General features: G+C 42.7%; 1 protein-coding gene across 2 annotated transcripts in view; it reads right to left on the bottom strand.

Annotated features, from left to right (window-relative positions):
* The window catches only part of GALNT14 (polypeptide N-acetylgalactosaminyltransferase 14), a 384,373-nt gene that overhangs the window by 206,377 nt on the left and 159,002 nt on the right, over nucleotides 1-18,994 (bottom strand). For both annotated transcript variants that reach the window (XM_042438475.1, XM_042438484.1), the window contains exon 2: nucleotides 7,678-7,847. In XM_042438475.1, coding sequence (XP_042294409.1) covers nucleotides 7,678-7,847 — 170 coding nt within the window. The remainder of the gene's footprint in view (nucleotides 1-7,677; nucleotides 7,848-18,994) is intronic.

Genomic DNA, 18,994 nt, shown 5'->3' with positions numbered 1-18,994 from the left:
GTTTTATTTATTTAGTCTGTAGAAGAGAAGGTAAAGAGGTGATATGATAGCTCTGTTTAAATATTTGAAGGGATGTCATATTGAGGAGGGAGCAAGCTTGTTTTCTGCTGATCCAGAGAACAGAATCAAGAACAATGGATGCAAGGTAATGTTGAGGTGGAAAAGATATTCCACCTCAACATTAGGAGGAACTTCCTGACAGTAAGGGCTGTTTGACAGTGGAATATACTCCCTCGGAGTTAGTGGAGTCTCCTTCCTTAGATGTCTTTAAACAGAGGCTGGATGGCCATCTGTCAGGGATGCATGGCAGGGGGTTGGACTGGATGGCCCTTGTGGTCTCTTCCAACTCTATGATTCTATGACCTTTGAGACTAACTGAGCTTGAACATTTATTTTTTAAAAGTATTAAGAAGCTTATGTGTTAAAGAAGTGGGTTACCATTACTCATAACTGAAGTTCAGAAGTTCCTTGCTACCTTTCTTTTGCATTTTTTGCCTTTTTTAAGAAAGGAAAATTCCCTAGGATAAATGAGAGAATGGCAAAAACTGAAAAAATAAATCCTGTCTAAAAATCTCATGAACCTTAACCTCTTTTATTCCAAAAAGAGTGGAATAACATTTAGGCAATGGGGGAAATTTTTCTGGATTATCTCTGGAGTCACAGAGAGGAAAAGGGGAAAAGAGAGAGAGCATTATCCAGCTTTGTATGAGTAAGAAATCCCTAGCTCCCCTTACTTGCCTCACTTACCAAGGTAGGAAACCTTGTCGCCTCACCCACCAACCTAATCCTCTATAGGTATGTAATTCTTCAGTACATTTCTTCTCAAAAGTAAAATCACACTGTTTTCAAAGACTATTCACAATCTGGGACTTATTCTGCACAAAATTTGTGACAATTGTTTTGCATAAAAAACAGCATTTTCTTTGCAGGAAATAATTCTGCATAAAAACATCATCTGCTGTGCAGGAAATCCTGTTTTCTGTGAAAACAAACAAGTGCAAATTTTACACAAAATAAATCCCAAACTGTGAATATTCTCATCCTTCCAGGACTCTTCTCATCAGGGTTTCTTGACACTTGAAAAACACATATTCCATCCATTTGTCTCTCCCTCCCACATCATTTTTATTAATTTTAAAACAAAAAGCATACAAATCAAACAAAAAACAAAACATTCAGTAATACACATACCATTTAAAGCAAACTGCTGCCATACTAATTTACAAACCTAAAAAACCTAACTTATTCCCTCAACCTCCTCATTCCCCAAACTTATTCCCCCTGTTAAAAATAAAAATCTATATAAGTACAAAAATATGTATAAACATTTTTCAAATGTTTTTAAATATTATTTCCAAAACTACCCACGTATTTCTGTCATAGAATCATTCATTCTTTATCCTTATCCACCAAGTGCCCTTTCTCTTCTGTCACACATACAGCCAAGTGATCATTCTCTCTGCACCTTGGTATCTATGGGGGATCCATTCCAGATCCTTCCCCCTGCAGATACCAAAATCCGCAGATGCTCGAGTCTGCATTGCCCCCACTGGTGGCACCATTAGGGACAGCGCCCCTTGTCCCCAGTAATGGCACGTGCACAAGGCCATGCTTCCATTAGGGACAATGGGACTTGCCCTTAATGGTGACATGGCTACATGCATGTGTCACCACTGGGGACAATGAGGGCTGTCCCTAATGGCGGTGCTGCCACATGAACATGCCACCATTGGAGACAATGTGGGCTTGCAATCTGCGAATGATTGAATCTGTGGATAGTAAGTGCACAGATACGAAGGGCAGATTGCACTCTATTCCGTTCAGCTCTTTCTAGTCTAGTCCTACCTCCACTCTTTTTCCTTCTTGCTAAACTATCTTTCTTTCTCTATCATTTGGCTTTTCCTCTGCTCACTCACTTAGTCCCCTTGCTATTTAAAAGGATTTCAGCCTCTCTCTGTTTGCATAGATGCCGGGGTGGGGGGTGGGGAACTAAAGAGAGAAGCAACAGCAATCACATAGATCAGGGGTAGGCAACCTTTTTGAGCCGGGGGCCGGGTTGCGGTCCCTCAGATAACGGGGGGGGCGCAAAGCTGGGAGGGTGGAGCTTCCACCCTCTGGGAGTGGGGCCTCACACCTGGGGCAGAGCTTCCACCCTCCGGGGGTGGGCCAGCGCTGGAGGCCTCCCCCTCTTTCCCGGCCCCTAACGGGGCCCCAGGTGCCGTCAGAGGCTGGGAAAGAGCCAGCGGGGGGCACCAGCGCTGGAGGCCTCCCCCTCTTTCCCAGCCCCTGAGGGGCCCAGGCACGTCAGAGGCCGGGAAAGAGCCGGCGGGGGGCGCCAGTGCTGGAGGCCTCCCCTCTTTCCCGGCCCTTGAGGGGCCCAGGCCACGTCAGAGGCCAGGAAAGAGCCAGTGGGAGGCGCCAGCGCTGGAAGCCTCCCCTCTTTCCCGGCCCTGCACGCTCCTTCTTGGCCTCCGCGGAGGCTGCCCTCCACAGAGGCCGAGAGGGAAGCCGGCAGCCCGGTGTGCTCCTTCTCGGCCTCCACGGAAGCTGCCCTCCACGGAGGCCGAGATGGAAGCTGGCAGCCCCGCGCTCTTCCTCTCGGCCTCCGCGGAGGCTGCCCTCCACAGAGGCCGAAAGGGAAGCTGGAGGCCATGGGGAGGCGGGGAAGGTGGTGCCGCCTCCACCTTCGCCTCCTCCACCCCAGACCTCGCTGCCCTCCTCCCTCCGCCTCCTCTGCGCGGCCATGCGCGGTGGAGGAGGAGGATGGCAGCGAGGCCCCCGCGGATGCCCGGAGTGACGCCCAAGCTGCGGCAGGGGCGGCAATTGGCGGCAGGACCGGGCTGGAGCCTGTATACTATACTTCCTACTGTCATTTTGGCTCATGCAGAAATGCCTAAAGGCCTTCTGCAGAAATGGACACAACAGCAGCTTTTTCTTTGTCAAGTTAGGGACATCTGCCACCTAGTGTTTGAAGATTGTACTGCAAGTTATAGACCAATTTAAATTGACTTAATTCATTTTAAAAACTACAGCCTGGTACAGAACGCCCAAAAAGGGCAGTCTGCTGGTGCCTAGTTTTTCCACTAGGGGAGAGGGAATGCAGCAGACAAACCACGCAGCGAGTTCTTTTTGCGCCACACTTGTGACGCCCGTCACAAGTGCAGTGCGGCGTGCGAATTCTATGCATCTGTCATGTAATGGCGACACACGTGTAGACAGGGCACCACCATTTTGCTGCCGCCAGTATGTACTAGGGTTAGAGAGCGTGTGCATGGTGCTTGCTCCCTAACCCTACTGATGCTGCTGCCACGCCACATTTTGCCTGTCTGTACCGGACCAAAATTACTCCCAGATGTATCCCACTAGAAGATTTTAGGAGTCTACGTTTCCAAGTCTTGGGGCTGTGCAGGGGACAAGGACATATCTGCACATTTGTACACCATGAGCAAGTGTTAAAATAAGAGCTCCACAGTTCTCTAACACAGTAATGATCCAGTTGTTATTTCTGGTTTTTTTTTAATTTGGTTTGTTGGGGGTTGCAAAAGAGGAAGCCAAGAAATTAGCCCTCCTTTTGTAGCCAAGCTTTATTGTTTTAATACCTAAGCAGAATATCCCTAGGATTCCTCCTATTAGCATTAGTCTCTTTAAACATCTGGAGTAGATCTCTTGCATTTCTTGTTAACTGACATCAAGTCAACTTTGACTTATGGTGACCCTATGAATGAAAAATCTCCAAGTCACCCTGTCATCAACAGCCTTGCTCAGGTCTTGCAGACTCAAGGCCATCACTTCCTATTGAGTCTATCCATCTGTAATTTTCCTACTGCCTTCTACCTTTTCAAATATTATTGTCTTTTCTAGTGAGTTAAGTCTTCTCATGATATGTCCACAGTATAACAGTCTCAGTTTAGGCACCTTGGATTTTAGGAAGAGTTCAGCTTGATCTCTGTCAGACCCTGCTGCTTTTTGAGAGTATGAGATGGGAAAGTGTGTGACATGCCTAACCTAGGGAAATTCCTCCCTTGGGAGATACATCTTGCTCCAATCTTGATAATATGTCAGAGCAAACTTGACCAGCTTGCACTGGTAGGCTTTTAGCTTTCTTGTTGTCTGGCTGATTTATACAGTTTGATTTCCTTATTTGCTATTTTATTATTTGCTGCACTGTGTTTCTACCATGGTAGGCTGTCAATGGGATTTTTTGTTTGACTTTAAATCTTGTAAGCCACCCTGGTTGTGATACACAGAGGGGCGGAATAAAAATATTTATTTATTTATTTATTTTATTAAATATTTTTAAAGCAATCTAAAAAAACTTCATTGATTTTAGTTGCTCTCTCACCTTAGTGCTGTTCTTATGGTGCTTGGTTTTATTTATCTTATGGAGTATTGACTTTATAGGCTGGTTTATTGTTTTTAATTTCATTATTGTATTTGAAAGCAAAAAGAGATGGTTTTCTTTTGTTGAGAAACTTCTTTCAACAGTGGGATAAAAATAACCAAGATAAGCAAAATGCCTTACAATGAGTATGCCTTTACCTTAGTCTACTAGCACAGGCAAGCAGGTACATGGCAATATAAAAGGAACAGGCAAGAATTCAAGCCCAATTCTATATTAAAGCCAGACACCTCTATAGCTCCTATCCAAGAGAGTCCTGGACCCTGTAGTTCTTATACAACCAACATGCATGAGTCCTTTTTGGATTACAATTTCTAGAATTCTTCCACCAGCCAAAAGGCTGAGCATTGCTAAGATGGAGATTGCTTACTGATGGGCTATATATGGTAAGAAAGATTGATCCCATTATGATTGTTTGAGAAAAAATGCAACATTCGGTCAAAATACTGGGATAAATACAGATGGGGAAAGATGGATCGATGCCATTAGCATCAAAACTCAGAAGAGTTTTGCATGTTCACTGCATTAACGCCTGTTAGGGCAAGCTGCCACTGACCCTCCTATTGGAGTTCAGAAACTCTCCCCACTTCCAATATCTGTTCTGCAGCTAACAGTTTCCATTAACCTATCAGAGAGCTCAGCAGTCAAAGATGCTCACCACAGCCCCTCCTCTATTGAGACTCATCGGTGTACTCTGTTTGGAAAGTGAGCTGTGGAGCTAGAGTGTATCTGCCGAATCTCCCCAAACAGCTGTCCAGTGACAGCTGCATTTCCCACTGGAATTTCTTTGCCTCTCTTCTCGTTGCAAATGCCTTTCTACCTCCTCCAGTCAAACCTACCAGATGTCTGCTGTTTTTTCAAAACTCTCCTCCTTCCATAGATACTCGCTCAAGTACTTGGCTGTTGATGCTGGACATGTATGAGTCTGACATCTTCAATAAATCAAAGCCCTATTAATGTTTGAAGGGAAAAAAGAAGCAGATAGAATTAGCCCATGTTACATCCAAGTGCTGTCCATCTCTTTCTCTATCCATGGCGATTGTTCTATCCATGGCAGAACTACCAGCAAGACCAACACATGCACACAAAGTAAGTGCCCTGGAGTACAGATTTCAGATCAAAATGGTGGCTGAAACTAAATCTACTTCTGCCTTCAACTGGGCAGATGGTAAATATTCCATTTGTTATTTCTCTCCAGGAATGACATGCTCTCTTCTTAGCCATTAACTGACACCCATCAGGGCTGTCAACCTCCCTCCCGAGGAAAGAGCATCTGGCTACAGTCTGAAAGCAAATGAAAATCTCAGCAGTACTCGCAGTTAAGCACTGATTCAACATTATCTAATATAGATTGGCTCCTGCCTGGATTGTTACATTAAGGTTTCAGAGGGAGGGGCAAGCAGTGCTTTTTACAGAGAAACAGGTATAGGAACTTCTAATTTATTTATTCATTTTCAGGCTTGGTTTCCTGTGATAGAAGGTTGATCTTTTGGGTCACTTTTTACCTCTTCTGTATCTCAGATGATATAAGCACTGTTCACAATTTTTTCCCTTTCCCTTTCAAATTTCTTATGAGTACCCTGATTTTATAAAAAGAAGTTTCATCATTTCAAGTCAAATGGAACTGTGCTAGACTTCCTTGGCAATTTTCCATTTATGTATGTGTCTGTGTGCCTTCACCTCACCAGTATACTTTCGGTGACCCCATGAATGTCACAGGGTTTTCTTAGACAAGGGATACTCAAGAGACGATTTTTCCAGTTCTTATAGCACTGTGCTTATATTTTCCAACTATGTCAACAACACTTACTTTTCAAACTAGTTCTAGGGTGGCACTTAGTAACAGGGGTGCTTCACCCCTGTTAGTGGCATGGCCCATTAGTCTGTGGCACAGTCATTCAGAATATTTAGATAAGGGGAAGGGAAATCATGGCCTATAGGTCAACTGCAGCCTCAACCTCTTTTTGTGGTCTCCAAAGCTCAAGCCCCCAGACTGGTCAATTGCCTGTTTTCAGATTTACTCCAAACAGCAACCTGGGTAAATTTATAGCACTATATAAATAAAGCATAATATAATAATAATAGGTGATGAACTACTCAACTGCTGAGAACACCCTTCCCTGTGTTTCTTGTAGAGTTTGTTCTCACAGATTATTGTAGTTCTATTGCTTCTCTTCTTTCTCCCAAAGAACCACAACTTCTGTCAGGCATAAGTAACTCTTCATTCAAACAGAGTATCTTCCTATCCCCACAACCCCTGGCAGCTCTTTCAATTTTTGTTTCATTTATAGATTATAGTAAGGTTCCTTTAAGAAAGTTTTTTCTCCTAAAAAGTATTAGATAAATATATAAAATAAAAGAATTAATGCAGTATTTACTAAATAACACTTTTGGCATCATGAAGTAACAATAATAGTAATAATAATAATAATAATAATAATAATAATAATTTATATTTCCCTCCTCTCCCTGCGGATCAAGATGGGATTACAACAAAGTAAATACAATAAAAACAGTGATAATTACACATTTTCACACATAATAGCGAACACATTATGTATTATTCATAAAAGGCTTTAAACTCTTGTACCACGTCAGAAGAATAATCACATGGCACTCCATGTGCCATGATAGACAGGGCTGGAAAGATGTTGATGAATTCTTATGCTTACCAGCTCCTGCAAGCATGATTTATTGTAAGGGCTAATTCAAATACAGGCTGAGTCTCTCTTATCTGCAATGCTGGGGTCCAGAGGTAGTTTGGATTTTGGATTTTTTGAGATTTTGGAATATTTCCATCTAGATAATGAGATATCTTGGAGATGGAACCCAAGTCTAAACATGAAATTCATTTATGTTCAATATACGCCTTATACACAGAGCCTGAAGGCAATTTGATACACAGTATTTTAAATAATGTTGTGGATGAAACAAAGTTTGTTTACACTGAACCATCAGAAAGCAAAGGTGCCACTATCTCGTCCACCAATGTGGACAATTTAGGAGTATTTCAGATAAGGGATATTGAACCAGTAATAGTAATTAACATATAAATAGCCACAGATATCCCATTCCTGCCCACAGAATGTGGAGAGTTTTAACTACAATATCATAATTAATGAAAAGTCAGTGTGTGTGTGTGTGTGTGTGTGTGTGTACACGTGTGTGTGTGTGTGAGAGAGAGAGAGAGAGAGAGAGAGAGAGAGATCATACATAGGTGCATGTGAAAATTAATAATATATTCTGTGGTATACAAATAGACAAAAAGAAGATAAAACCTGTGATGTCTAGTGTCACGAATGGCACGGTCACTGGGTATCCTCTCACTCTCCCGCTGGTTGAAGGCATAGAGTCGGTATGGGTCCTCTCCACCCTTCCACTTCCGGGCACTCAGGTACTTTCTTTCTTCAAATTGATCCCAAAGATCATCCCAATCAATGTCAGAGCCCTGTTCATATACAAGCAAAAATGACATCAGATCAATACGCAGTGGGACTAAATTTTAATACTGTTTTTATTGTGATGTTACCTTCCTTGAATGTTCAACTGCTAGTCCCAGCTAGAGTTCATCCATTTAATCAATTGCTGAACAACAGTGAATAAATCCCATTTTTCTACTGGATTTATTGTAAATTGGTACTAGCAACTGGATTTAGGCTCTGATGAGGGCACTACTTACATTTGTTAGGGCTGAATCTTCTCATGTAACAGAAGGAGGGGAAAATTGCATTCCAGAGCCTAAGATAATAAAATGCACTATCAACTTCGCACTGCATATGGGAGGTGCTATTTTTAGTGTGCCCTTGTTCATTTTAAAAAACAAAATCAAGATACCTGATTCCCTGCAAGTAGAACAATACCACAGCAAGGAGCTTGTAATGACTGGGCCCTCCAGTCATTTGGGGACTTCCCCTGAACCACAAAGGGTTAATCTGGGGGGGGAGGTACATGCTAACATCACATGCTAATGAGCAGCTACATCATAGCTGACGTAAGGCTCGCCTGGCCAATCAGCAGTGCCAGAGCGGCCTTTTCAAGAAGGTTCCAGGAGAGGACTTTACATACCCTGTAGGACCATGCTTCCTTTGTTCTCCATCTTTGTGTTTGTTTGGGGAAACCAGCTGTGTGCTTGCACGGAGGCAGGCAAAAGTGATGCAAGTGGAGCTAGGCCATGAGGGCCAGCTCCTTGCATCCGAGAACTCAACACGAACTGCAAATCCCGTCACTGTGTGAGTAGCTAGGGGATGTGTTAGATAGTGCATTTAGGTTTTGTTATGTTTATCTAATAGCTTGCCTGAAATGAATACTTTGTAACTATGCTTTCTATACCTACAAGGCAAGGAGGCTTTGCATGAATGATACCTTCCTATCCTATGCTATTTCTTTAAAATGAATATCTTTCTTTAAAAGTATCTGCCGTCTCTCTCTCTGCTCCTGTACATGCATCTTAGCTCGGCTACTGGTTGCTAAGTTAGCAAGGAAAGAAAACTAGATCTCTCCCTAGCAAGTCCCGGTGTGTGCTTAGGGAAACGTAGTGCATTGAGATTCACTGGGTGGTGGCAGTGAAGAATAGGACCTCAAGGGGTCTCATCCAGCTCGGCAGGGAGTGGGAATGGAGACCTAGGAGCTCCTAGAGGGGAAAGTGTGAAGGGGACGCCCTGGGATAAGAGCCATGCACAGGGCTGGTTGCTCCTGGGATCACCCCCAGATCACCACAGAGCTACACTAGTTTTCTACTAGGAGAGAGTTCAACATGGAGACACACTAAGGCCCCATTCCCACTGGGCATATAAAGCGATGTATTTCTCTGCGATTCTAACTCAGATCTTTTTTCCGAGTCGTATTCAAATCTGGTCCCTCATTCCCATTATGAAAGGATGCAAATGGACTCGGGGTTTTTTGACTCATGTTCTCGTTCCCATTGAAATTTTCTTGATTGTAATTTGAAGCAGAATTTTTTGCTCCTCGTTCCCATTGCCCTTCCGGAACCTCTTTTTTTTTTTGAAGCCGCTGTCAATCAAGAGCCTAAGCATTTGATGTCACAGCCAATCAATCGCTTAGGCGCTTTTCCCCTGTGGGAAAGGGAGAAGGAGCCTCCATCCCCCAAAGTCCCTTTGTCTCCCAAGCTCTCCTGTGTCTTCCCAGAGTCCCTCTGGGAAAGGGAGAAGAAGTCTCCATCCCCCAAAGTCCCTGCTGTCCTGTGTCTTCCCAGAGTCCCTCTGGGAATGAGAGAAGGAGCCTCTATCCTCCCAAGTCCCTTTGCCTCCCCCACTGCTCCCTGGGCTGCTGGGGGGGGGGGCGAGCGATCCAGCAGGCATGTAAAAAAAAGAAAAAAATAATAGTTAAATATTGTGTTCAATGGGTCTCCTCACTTGTCGATCTTTGCATGTTGAGCAGGGGAGAGATTGCAGGGGGGTGTAATGTATTTACTGCATTTGGAGGTCAGTGTAGCAATTTGCTATGTTTGGACACCCGACAGAGCGCCTAGGCGATCAAAAGCTTAATTTTTTTTAAAAAAAATTGTCTACACGTGTGATCGCCTTACCCTGCTTCCCAGTCCACCGGGGGAAAGGCTATGCAAACCGGGGGAAATGACGCTGGTAATGCAGGAAAGAGAACAAGCAGGCACTGCTCCTCCCATCCCCAAGTTCCCGAATCAGACACCCTTGTCGTTCCCATTCATTTGCCCCGAATCAGACTTGGGAGGTGCAGGAAAAACCTCTGAAAATGTACAGTCAAATTAATCCGGGTTATCCACCACTGATTTGGGTTTTCCCTGGGAAAATCGATTACACAGGGATCAGATCTGAATTCCAATGGGAACAAAATCAGCGTAATGAGGATCGAATGTGCACTCAAATGGGAATAATGCCCCCATAATCGAGTCTTGATCCACTTTATAAGCCAGTGGGAATGGTGCCTAAAACTATCATTTTAAAACTACTACAGTTCATTTTAGTACTTCTCTGGATTTGACTGCCCTATTCTACAGCCTAGGTTCAGTGATAACCAGCAAACACTCAAGTGCTCCTTACAACTACTGATTACAACAATACACATGCATGAAATGCATCTATCAGCATTAGCCTCCCCAGCCCTGAGAATCAATTGCTGGATCACACCATCCATAATATGTATAGCTCCAGTTGCAATGTCAGTACAGGCAACCTCTGGAAGAAAAAAATTTGTTTTCTCTAAAATTGGCACTCCTGCGCTGAGAAATACTCATGCACACTCATCATACTGATGTTTCAAATCAGCATAACTCAGATCCTCACCAGGTAAGAATCAAAAGTATATCATTCCCACTGAAACATTTCAAGAGACACCATGCATATATACACACACTAATACACTGAAAATACAATGTAGTTTTATGACATCTGATTGCTGAAGTAGAAATGAAGTTTAAATTACAGAATCCTGTAGCAACATTTGCTAACTGCCAGGTTGCCAATGGACATGGCAAAGTGTCACAATCTTGAAACTACTAAAAAGCAGCTAGCCTATCCTCCCCAAACACAGAAAGGTAACTCTTTCTCTCCACCCATGTCTTTGAGCTCTACTTCCATACTGATTCCTAGTACCACAAATCTTTTGAAGAAAAATCAAAGTCAAGTCTGTATTTCACACCCGGACTAAGCAAGCTAGCCATGCCCTCTCTGTTTTCAGTTGTGTCATTCCCTCTGACATGTGGAGGGCAACAGCACAAAGTAGAAACCTCCACTGTCTGTGAAACTCTCCATATGATCTGGAACTCCAATTTTTCAGGTTTCCAACTCATACAGGAAGCTTAAGTAAAATCTATAAAGGGTCTCACTTTAGTATATTGTTCTTTGTGCACTGACAGCAACCAGAAATGATAACAAAGGAGACAAGTCTAGTATGCTGCCTTCTTCATATGATTAAGCAATGAGAATACTCTAATCTAAACTAGACATTGTATTATCCACATAGCTGTTTCAAGATGCTTAATAGTTAATAATAATAATAATAATAATAATAATAATAATAATAATTTATTTTTATCCTGCCTCTCCTGCAGGATCGAGGAGGCTTACATCATCAGTAATACAGCATACATTAAAATACATTATATTATTCCCTTCATCCCTCCCTAACTATATCATCACAAAACACCATTAAAACAATTAGATACTCAGAACAGTCATAACAATCAGAGACAGAGGGATGGGTAATTTTTGGGTGTTTTATAGTCCATATCCATGGGAGACCAGGTGGGTTACTCGGTGAAGGCCTGTAGGAAGAGATCCATCTTGACAGCTTTTTAAAGCTGTCAAAGTTGGTAATGTTCCAGATCTCCTCCAACAGGCCATTCCATAGTTTGGGAGCGGCAAAAGAAAAGGCCATCTGGGTTACTGCAGTCAACCTGGCGTTTATTGGTTGTAGTAGGTTTTTCCCAGAGGACCTAGGTGTGCAGGGAGGATTGTATGGAAGGAGGCGATCCCGCAAATAGGTTGGACCCAAGCCATGAAGGGCTTTAAAGGTCATAACCAACACCTTGTACTGTGCTCGGAAGCCAATAGGCAGCCAATGAAGAGATTTTAAGAAGGGAGTAATGTGGTCACCACTAGCTGACTAGGTGACTAATCTGGCTGCCATATTTTGGATTAGTTGAAGTTTCTGGACTAGGCACAAGGGTAGCCCCATGTAGAGTGCATTACAGAAATCAAGTCATGAGGTTACCTGTTTCTGTCCTCTGGAATAGTACCTAATCTCCCTAGTTTGAGGTTATCTGCAAATTTGATAAACATGCCTTCTGTTTCATCATCTAAGTCATATATCAAAATGGAACTCGATACTGGGCCCAAGACAGAACCCACTAGTCACTTCTCCAGAGGATGAAGAGAAACTACTGGTGAGTACTTTCTGGATTGCATCTGTCAAACAAGTACACATCCACCTAACTTTAACACTGTCTAGCCCACAGTTCATGAGTTTGCCTGCCAGATAATCATAGAGACCTTGTCAAAAGCCTTACAGCAATCAACATATAGTAAATCCATATACTGATATTATTAAGGACTGTGGTTTCAGAATTGGAGCCTTATTTGTAGTGTCCCCCCCCCCCCCCACACACACACACAATCCAAGGAACAGCCCCAGGTTTGGAGATACATTTAGCATTCTCATCCGCTCAAGAGTCAAACTGTCCTTTCATGCAGCCTCACACAATGCCTTTGTCCCTGCTCTGTGGAAGCTTACACAATGTGCTTCTGATAAGATCACATCATTACAGAATCACAACTTCTTTGATCTCAACTGGTTTGTAGTACAGAGAAATTCAAAACTGGTACAATCAGCCTGACACCAAAAAAGAGCAAAAATAATGAAAAAAAGTGATCTTATCCATATCCAAGTCCCTTTTGCCTGTTAATAGTACAAAATGAAGCTTTCAAAACAGGCAATTTCATCCCATAATTGATTTTATTCACATCCAACAGCACGTTTTCATGCAACAATAGGAAAAGGAGGGGGAAAGTGACGGCTCCAACAAATGAATGGTCCATGCCTCATGTATCAGCTTCCCTCATGGGACTGGTTCAAAATACTGCAATAATCTTTAATATTATGTTACACACTGACTGTAAAGTTGCAGTAGTCTAGCCCCCATTACATCTATAGGGACCTTTTCTCCTTCTTCTTAAAGTCTCTCCTACAGAGTAGTTGGGCACTAAAATGTATAAAAGATCACTGTTATCTACATGGTTGCAGATTTTACTTTATTTCTCATTTAAGGAAAAGCATCAGATTTATCTCTGAGGCATACAGGTTACTCACTGTAACAACCATGATGTGTTTACAATATTTTGAGCAAGCCTCATTGAAGTGAAGAGAAGCTACACAATTCTCTGTTGTAACTTACATCCATTTCAATGAGATATGCCCAAGAAACATTTTTATCTAATCACTTCTAAACTGCCATTAAGGAGCCCTGGTGGCGCAGTGGTTAAATGCCTGTACTGCAGCCACTTACTCACAAACCATAAGGGTGCAAGTTCAATACCAGCAAAATGACTCAAGCTCAACTCAGGCTTGCATCCTTCTGAGGTCACTAACATGAGTACCCAGATTGTTGGGGGCAATTAGCTTACACTTTGTAAACCGCTTAGAGAGTGCTTAAGGACACTGATAAGCAGTATAGAAATGTACTTGCTATTGCTATTATGCCCAAGTGTCCTTCTGCTGTAAAAAGGGGAAAAAACTGAACCAAAATCTAGAAAAGTTGATCATTCTGACTAGATGATTCTGGGAGTTGTAGTCCAGCAAAATAAATTTACCAAGTTCTAAATTGAATTTTGGTTCCTGTAGAGCAGCAGTTGGACAACTGTGGCTCTTCAGCAGTTGTCAGACTCCAACTCACATCATTCCCAGTCTGCACAGTAAGTAGGTTCTCAATCTTTATACTGGGTTATTTTGAACAGCATCTATATAGTATAATAACTAAGATCCCTAACCTACATTCCTAATTTGAACCCCATTTCTGCCATAAACTCACTAGTTATCCTTAGTCAAACTGGTCTCTCTCTCTCTCTCTCTCTCTCTCACAGTCTCCCCATCTACATGTGGATGATAATGATCCAAACTTACTTTGTAAGATACTGCATGTTATATGCCTGGAATACTTGAAAGCATGATATACATGTTTACTATTATTTTACACTTTCTACTGATTGACACCCTTGTCAGGCGCTTCCATTCCTAACGCAAGCACCCTTAAACATCACAATATTTCACCTCTTTCATTCTGTTTAAAATGCTAATATATGAAAATGAGCTTCAATTATATCTCATTAGGATTAATAACTATTTCTCTCCCTTTTTTTAATCTTGTGCTCTCCTACCTTAAGCTTGTATTTTTCTAAGGGCCTGAACAGACAGGCCAAAATAAAGCTGCTTCAGGCTACTTTGGAAGTGTTCTGTTTTAATGAAGCATACATCCTAAGAGGCCAGAAGCTGCACAAAAGCCACGCTGGACTGGAGCGCAGCTTTGGCACAGCTTCTGGCTTGACATGTGTCAATTAAACAGCCTACCTCTAAAATGGCCTGAAGAAGCTTTATTTTTGCCTGTCTGTTCAGGCCCTAAGACTGCCAGTTTGAAGTCAAAGGCTTTCATGGCCGGCATCCATTTTTTTGTGGGTTTTTCGGGCTATGTGGCCATGTTCTAGAAAATTTTCTTCCTGACGTTTCGCCAGCATCTGTGGCTGGCATCTTCAGAGAATGCTTTGCCTGGAAAAAGTTGGGTGTATATATACTGTGTGAGCCTGGGAATGCAGGAGTGATTTGCATATGTATTGTTCTGTGCTGATGGCCGGCCTCAGGCTGGGAGGCTAATGCAAAAGAGGATTAGTGTCTGCTAATTGGTGATCATTATCTGCTGGGAAAGCCCCTGACTGAATGGTTTCCCATTTGCATTTGCTGAGTCCTTATTTTGCTATTCCTCAGGACTGGTAGCCAAATTTTGTTCACCATTTGGAGCCATGGAAAAAAGATCTGGCTGTGTTCCTGAACCATCTGAACAACATCCACCCTGACATCCAATTCACTATGGAAAAAGAAAAGGAAGGAACACTGCCTTCTTGGATGTCCTAGTCATCTGCAAACCGAACCAAAGTTTAGGTCACACAGTATACAGAAAAACCACACATACAGACCGATACCTGCTCAAGAACTCCAACCATCACCCAGGACAAAAAAGAAGCACAATCAAAACACTAGTAGACCAAGCAAAATGCATCTGCGAACCCCACTTCTTGGAAGATGAACCGAAGCACTTGGACCGGGCTCTACAGGCTAATGGTTATTCCAGCTCAGACATCAGAAGGTCTGCCAGGCCCAGGAAAACCCAGAGAAGTGAAGACAAGCAGCCACCCAAAGGGAAGGTATTTTTACCGTACATCAAAGGAGTCACAGACAGAATAGGGAAGCTGGTGAGGAAACACAACCTTCAAATGGTTTACAAACCGACAAAGAAAATCCAACAAATGCTTCGCTCAGCCAAGGACCAGAGAGACCCTCTCACAGCCACAGGAGTTTACCGCATACCATGCAGCTGCAGACAAGTCTACATAGGGACCACCAAACCCCGTGTGCAAACAAGAATCAAGGAACACGAGAGACACTGCAGACTGGGCCAGCCAGAAAAATCAGCAGTAGCAGAACATGCCACAAACCATCCTGGGCATAAAATACTGTTTGAAAAAACTGAAATTCTGGACCATGCCAACCACTACCATGTCAGGATGCACAGGGAAGCCATTGAAATCCACAAACATCTGGATAATTTCAATCGGAAAGAAGAAACCCTTAAAGTGAACAAAATTTGGCTACTAGTCCTGAGGAATAGCAAAATAAGGACTCAGCAAATGCAAATGGGAAACCATTCAGAGTCAGGGGCTTTCCCAGCAAATAATGATCACGAATTAGCAGACATTAATCCTCGTTTGCATTAGCCTCCCAGCCTGAGGCCTGCCATCAGCACAGAACAATACACATGCAAATCACTCCTGCATTCCCAGGCTCACACAGTATATATATGTGTGTGTGTGTGTGCGCGCACGCACACACACACACACTTTTTCCAGGCAAGCATTCTCTGAAGATGCCAGCCACTGATGCTGGTGAAATGTAAGGAAGAAAATTTTCTAGAACATGGCCACATAGCCCAAACAACCCACAAAAAACCACTCTGCCAGTTCACAATCATTTTTAATCCTATTTAAAAGTTTACTTTTAGACCCATGGATTTTTTATTATTGATTGATTGATTGATTGATTGATTGCTGTCCATGTTCTTTCCTGATGGGACAGTTTACCTTCTCATTTTTATCATCTTCTCTAAGCTGGGATCACCTACTATTTCCCTCCTATGTATACCCCCACCTCCATCCCCTTATCCTGCAGATACCCACCATGCTGTCTCACTTCTTCTTTTCAAAGGATCTTAGGAAGGAAGGAATGAGAATATATATATATATATATATATATATATATATATATATATAGAGAGAGAGAGAGAGAGAGAGAGAGAGAGCTTCTCTTTTGTGTCTTCCAGTCATTTCTGACTCATGACTGTTGTCTGGGACTGCTGCCAACACACACTCACATGGCTGATAAGCTCAGCAAAAGGTAAACACGCCAAGCTGCCGAGAAGCAGCTCATCCAGCCAAACCAAGTCCGAAGAGAGTAAGCCACAAGCTAGTCCAAAGTTCAGGATCATAGAGAGCAATAGTACCAGTCCAGTCCGAGGTCAAGAATACCAGAGGGTTGGTCAGCGAGTCTGTTCCGAGGTCAAGGTTTCAAAGGCAGTCAAAGGTCTAGGAGGCAAGGAGTCAGATCCAGAAGCATTCACTTAATGAGAACCAATAGTCTCTGACAAGAGAGCTCAGCATCTGCCAGGTTTCTTATATCTAGCTGCCTTATCACAGCTGCTGATTGCCTAATGAGCATTTCTCAGCAAGCCTCTTGGAATGCTGAAGACATGCCCTTTCGGGTCTCCTCTGGCTAAAGGTAGAAACCTCAATGCTCTGCTGCTCTATGCCTCCTAAGTCTAGCACTTCTACTGGGGCAAGTCTGGGCTGCTGAGCCCCAGGCTTCACTAGAGGAAATCACACAGGGCTAGGGTTTGGCTGAGCCAAATCCATTGGGGCTGGGAGAGCAGAGCTGGGACCTGGCAGGACAGAACTGGGGCCTGGCACAGCCTCAAGTTCCTCCTGCACCTGAGGAGCCAAGTCCTCCTCCTCATCCTCCGAGTCCTCCTCATGGCTGGCCATGACAGCTATCCTAAGCTGAATCTATCACAGGGCTTTCTTAGCAAGATTTGCCATTGCTTTCCTATGAGGCTAAAAGAGTGTGACATGTCCAGTTAGTTTCCATGACTGATCAAGGATTCAAATCCTGGTTCCCCATGGTCCTAGTCCAAGGAATTTATCACATTTTTAAATCAGCTGATCTACCCTTCTCATGCTGAAATCTATTTCAGGATGTAGTCAGATATTATTACAGAGAAAATGTCACTGATGCTGCCACCCAACTGTATCCTACCTAAACCCCAGCTAAATCCGCCCTCAGCTGGCTGATTTCTGTCCCCAGCTGGCCAATTTGCAAAGTTGCAAAGCTCCCAACTTTGCAAACTGGCCATCTGAGCATGGCTTGTAGCCAGGTTTTAGGTGGGATGCAGTCAGGGGCAGCATTTTCCTTGCAATAATACCCGAAATAGACTTCAACACGGCAAGGGCAAATCGGTTTATTTTAAAAATTGATGAGCTCCCAAAACCCAAATTACCACCACCCTGTCTGTCTGTCTGACTATCTATCTATCATTAATTTCTCCACTTTGTCTTCCATATTTTTCAAGCAAGATAGAGATACATCTTCCACTGTATATAGACTGCAGTCTAAGTGAGCATTAAATCATTGGATAGCTATGTACTTCCAAAACCTTTTGGTGAAGTGACTTGCAGAGAGGGGAGAAACAGAGGCCCTGAGATGTAATGCAGCCCCATTTTGCCCCGTTTCACATATGACCGTACCCTTTTCCTAAGGGCACTGTTCTTCTCCAAGCTCTGATCTTTTATTAGTAGAGGATAGGTAGGTTACCCTTGCAGTAAATCTCATTACAATCTCCATATACTACATAGCTCTTATTTGCATACTTATTTCTTGCCCACCACAATGACTGACATCCAACTCATAAAAAATAATTTTAATATGTGCTAGCCATAAGATACTTTTCTCACTCTTGTATATAGATACATACAGACATACAGACATACATAGCACTAGAACAATGACAGAAAAACAAGAGGGATTTTATTATGGCTCTGTATTATAATAACCTCAATATTAATATAGTTTTGATTGCATAACTTTATTGCATGCAGTACTGCAAAAGTCAGGGAAGATCTGACTTATTCTCATATTGTAAGGCAAGTCTGTGCTTGGTAGCAATTGGAAAAAATATTTTGACTTGCAAACAGAGAACAGGGAGAATAAATATGGACACTCGCAATGACATTTTTAGTAATTTCTTCATCGCTTATAGTTTCCCTTGCTGCCCATGCTAAAGTCACAGATGAAAAGAATTCTTGCATTTTGTGGAGGAAATGCTGAGGATTTTAGGACATAAAACATTACAGGATATTCTTAAACCCATTCATTCTTAAGGCCACTCCAGCCCATCAGGCGATTTACAAGTGGAAGGATATATGTAACGTCTTTGCAAGGTTTTGGTAGGAGTCCAATATATCGTGCAATCAATATAGTTGATGTGGGTTTTTTTTAAGGCACCTTGTAAAACATGATTTATCAATGCAGTAAAAGATCAGGAGAAGCTGCATCAAATGAATCCTGGAAGCACTTATGGTTCAAAGATTTATAAAGACAGAAGACAAGCCCAGAATCCAGACTTTGTCAATGTGACTGACAAAACTAAACCAGATATTTCTTTTAAACTGGGCATGATCCAACCACACCTATGTGCTTTATACTTCCATGTACTTCAGCAGCAAAAGTCTTTAAAACATGCTTAAAACCTATCCATTAAAATAAAATACTAAAACTATAGCTGGATTG

This window comes from Sceloporus undulatus, chromosome 1 (assembly GCF_019175285.1).
Source record: "Sceloporus undulatus isolate JIND9_A2432 ecotype Alabama chromosome 1, SceUnd_v1.1, whole genome shotgun sequence".
NCBI lineage: Eukaryota > Metazoa > Chordata > Lepidosauria > Squamata > Phrynosomatidae > Sceloporus > Sceloporus undulatus.
Note: the sequence above shows the minus strand (reverse complement) of the source record. Positions and strands in the feature narration are given on the sequence as shown.